Source organism: Gregarina niphandrodes (genome assembly GCF_000223845.1).
Source record: "Gregarina niphandrodes unplaced genomic scaffold scaffold00111, whole genome shotgun sequence".
Taxonomy (NCBI): domain Eukaryota; phylum Apicomplexa; class Conoidasida; order Eugregarinorida; family Gregarinidae; genus Gregarina; species Gregarina niphandrodes.
The window spans coordinates 3,947-5,037 of record NW_011645876.1 but is presented as its reverse complement, the minus strand read 5'-3'; the positions used below and the strand labels follow the sequence as shown (position 1 = coordinate 5,037).

At 48.9% G+C, this 1,091-nt stretch overlaps 1 protein-coding gene across 1 annotated transcript; it reads right to left on the bottom strand.

The window, feature by feature from the left end:
- Positions 1-26: 26 nt before the first annotated feature.
- GNI_201670 (putative reverse transcriptase) lies at positions 27-799 on the bottom strand (the record flags this gene model as incomplete). Its single annotated transcript, XM_011135444.1, has 2 exons — positions 27-96; positions 285-799. 2 exons carry the CDS (start codon positions 797-799, stop codon positions 27-29), a joined length of 585 nt encoding a protein of 194 aa, XP_011133746.1.
- Between the last annotated feature and the right edge of the window lie 292 nt (positions 800-1,091).

The following is a 1,091-nucleotide window of genomic DNA, read 5'->3' as shown; positions in this document are numbered from 1 at the left end:
TGTATGACGCCAGAGTTGTCGATGTCTTAGTAAGGGCCAGTGATTCCGTCATCACGGTTTGACCGTTGTAGATAACCACCATGCCCGCCTGCATATCTGAAGCGTCCACAAATATCATCAACTCCTTCGAATCATCAGGTTTGATTCGTTCCATCGACCATTCGACGTCGACTGCTTCTATCAGGTCCTGCGCGACGTTCGTAATCTGGTTTGTCTTGGTTAGAATCTGTCTTATTTTCAACAGCGTGTTTCGAACGCTGGGTTTGAGGATCATCTTATAATACGTTAGCTGATGTGTCGCTTTCACTACATCAGCTGCGCATGATGATCTTAGCTTCAATCTTATCTCCTCAGATTTCTTCTGAGGGATGCTTATCTTGTCCGGTGAAAACTGGTATCCCAGAATCACTATGTCATCACTCATGGATGACTTCTTTGCGTTTATCTTAAAGTTATAACGTCTCAAGTGCGTAATTACCCGCCGGTATCTTGCTTCTACTTCCCCCTTCGACATACCTGCTACTATGATGTCGTCCTGATACGAGCGCACGTTGACCTTGTCGTTGTCAACAAGATCCCCAAGGACTTTCGACATAACTACCGCGAAATGCTTAGGTGCACACATCGCACCCATTGGCATCCGTTGGTACTTATACGCTTGTCCTCTGCGATCTAAGAACGCATAGTAACATTGCTGCTCTTCCACAACCGGAATGGCGTGGAATGCCTTTGATAAGTCGATCTTCGCCAATTCTCGTTTTCCAGCCGCCCAGGCCACTACAGGGCCTATAGCTTGCATATTCGGAAATTTTCCCTCATCATTAGTGTAGGGATACAAGGATTGGCAGTTGTGGGTCACTCTTTCGCCCACGACATGCGGGTTCAGCAGAGCCTTGACTTCGGTCTTCTCGATCTTCGCGATCGTGCCGTCAGTCAAGCGATCATCGATCCATTGGTCGTAGATCCTGGCATCGGCTCCAGCGAACCTAGGGGTGTGCCATCTGATCTTAGGGCTACCCTCTATGTGCTCGTTGAAGGCCGGCAGTAACGTAGGATTTTCTCCCCGAGCCCCCTGCGGCGGGGCAGCAAGA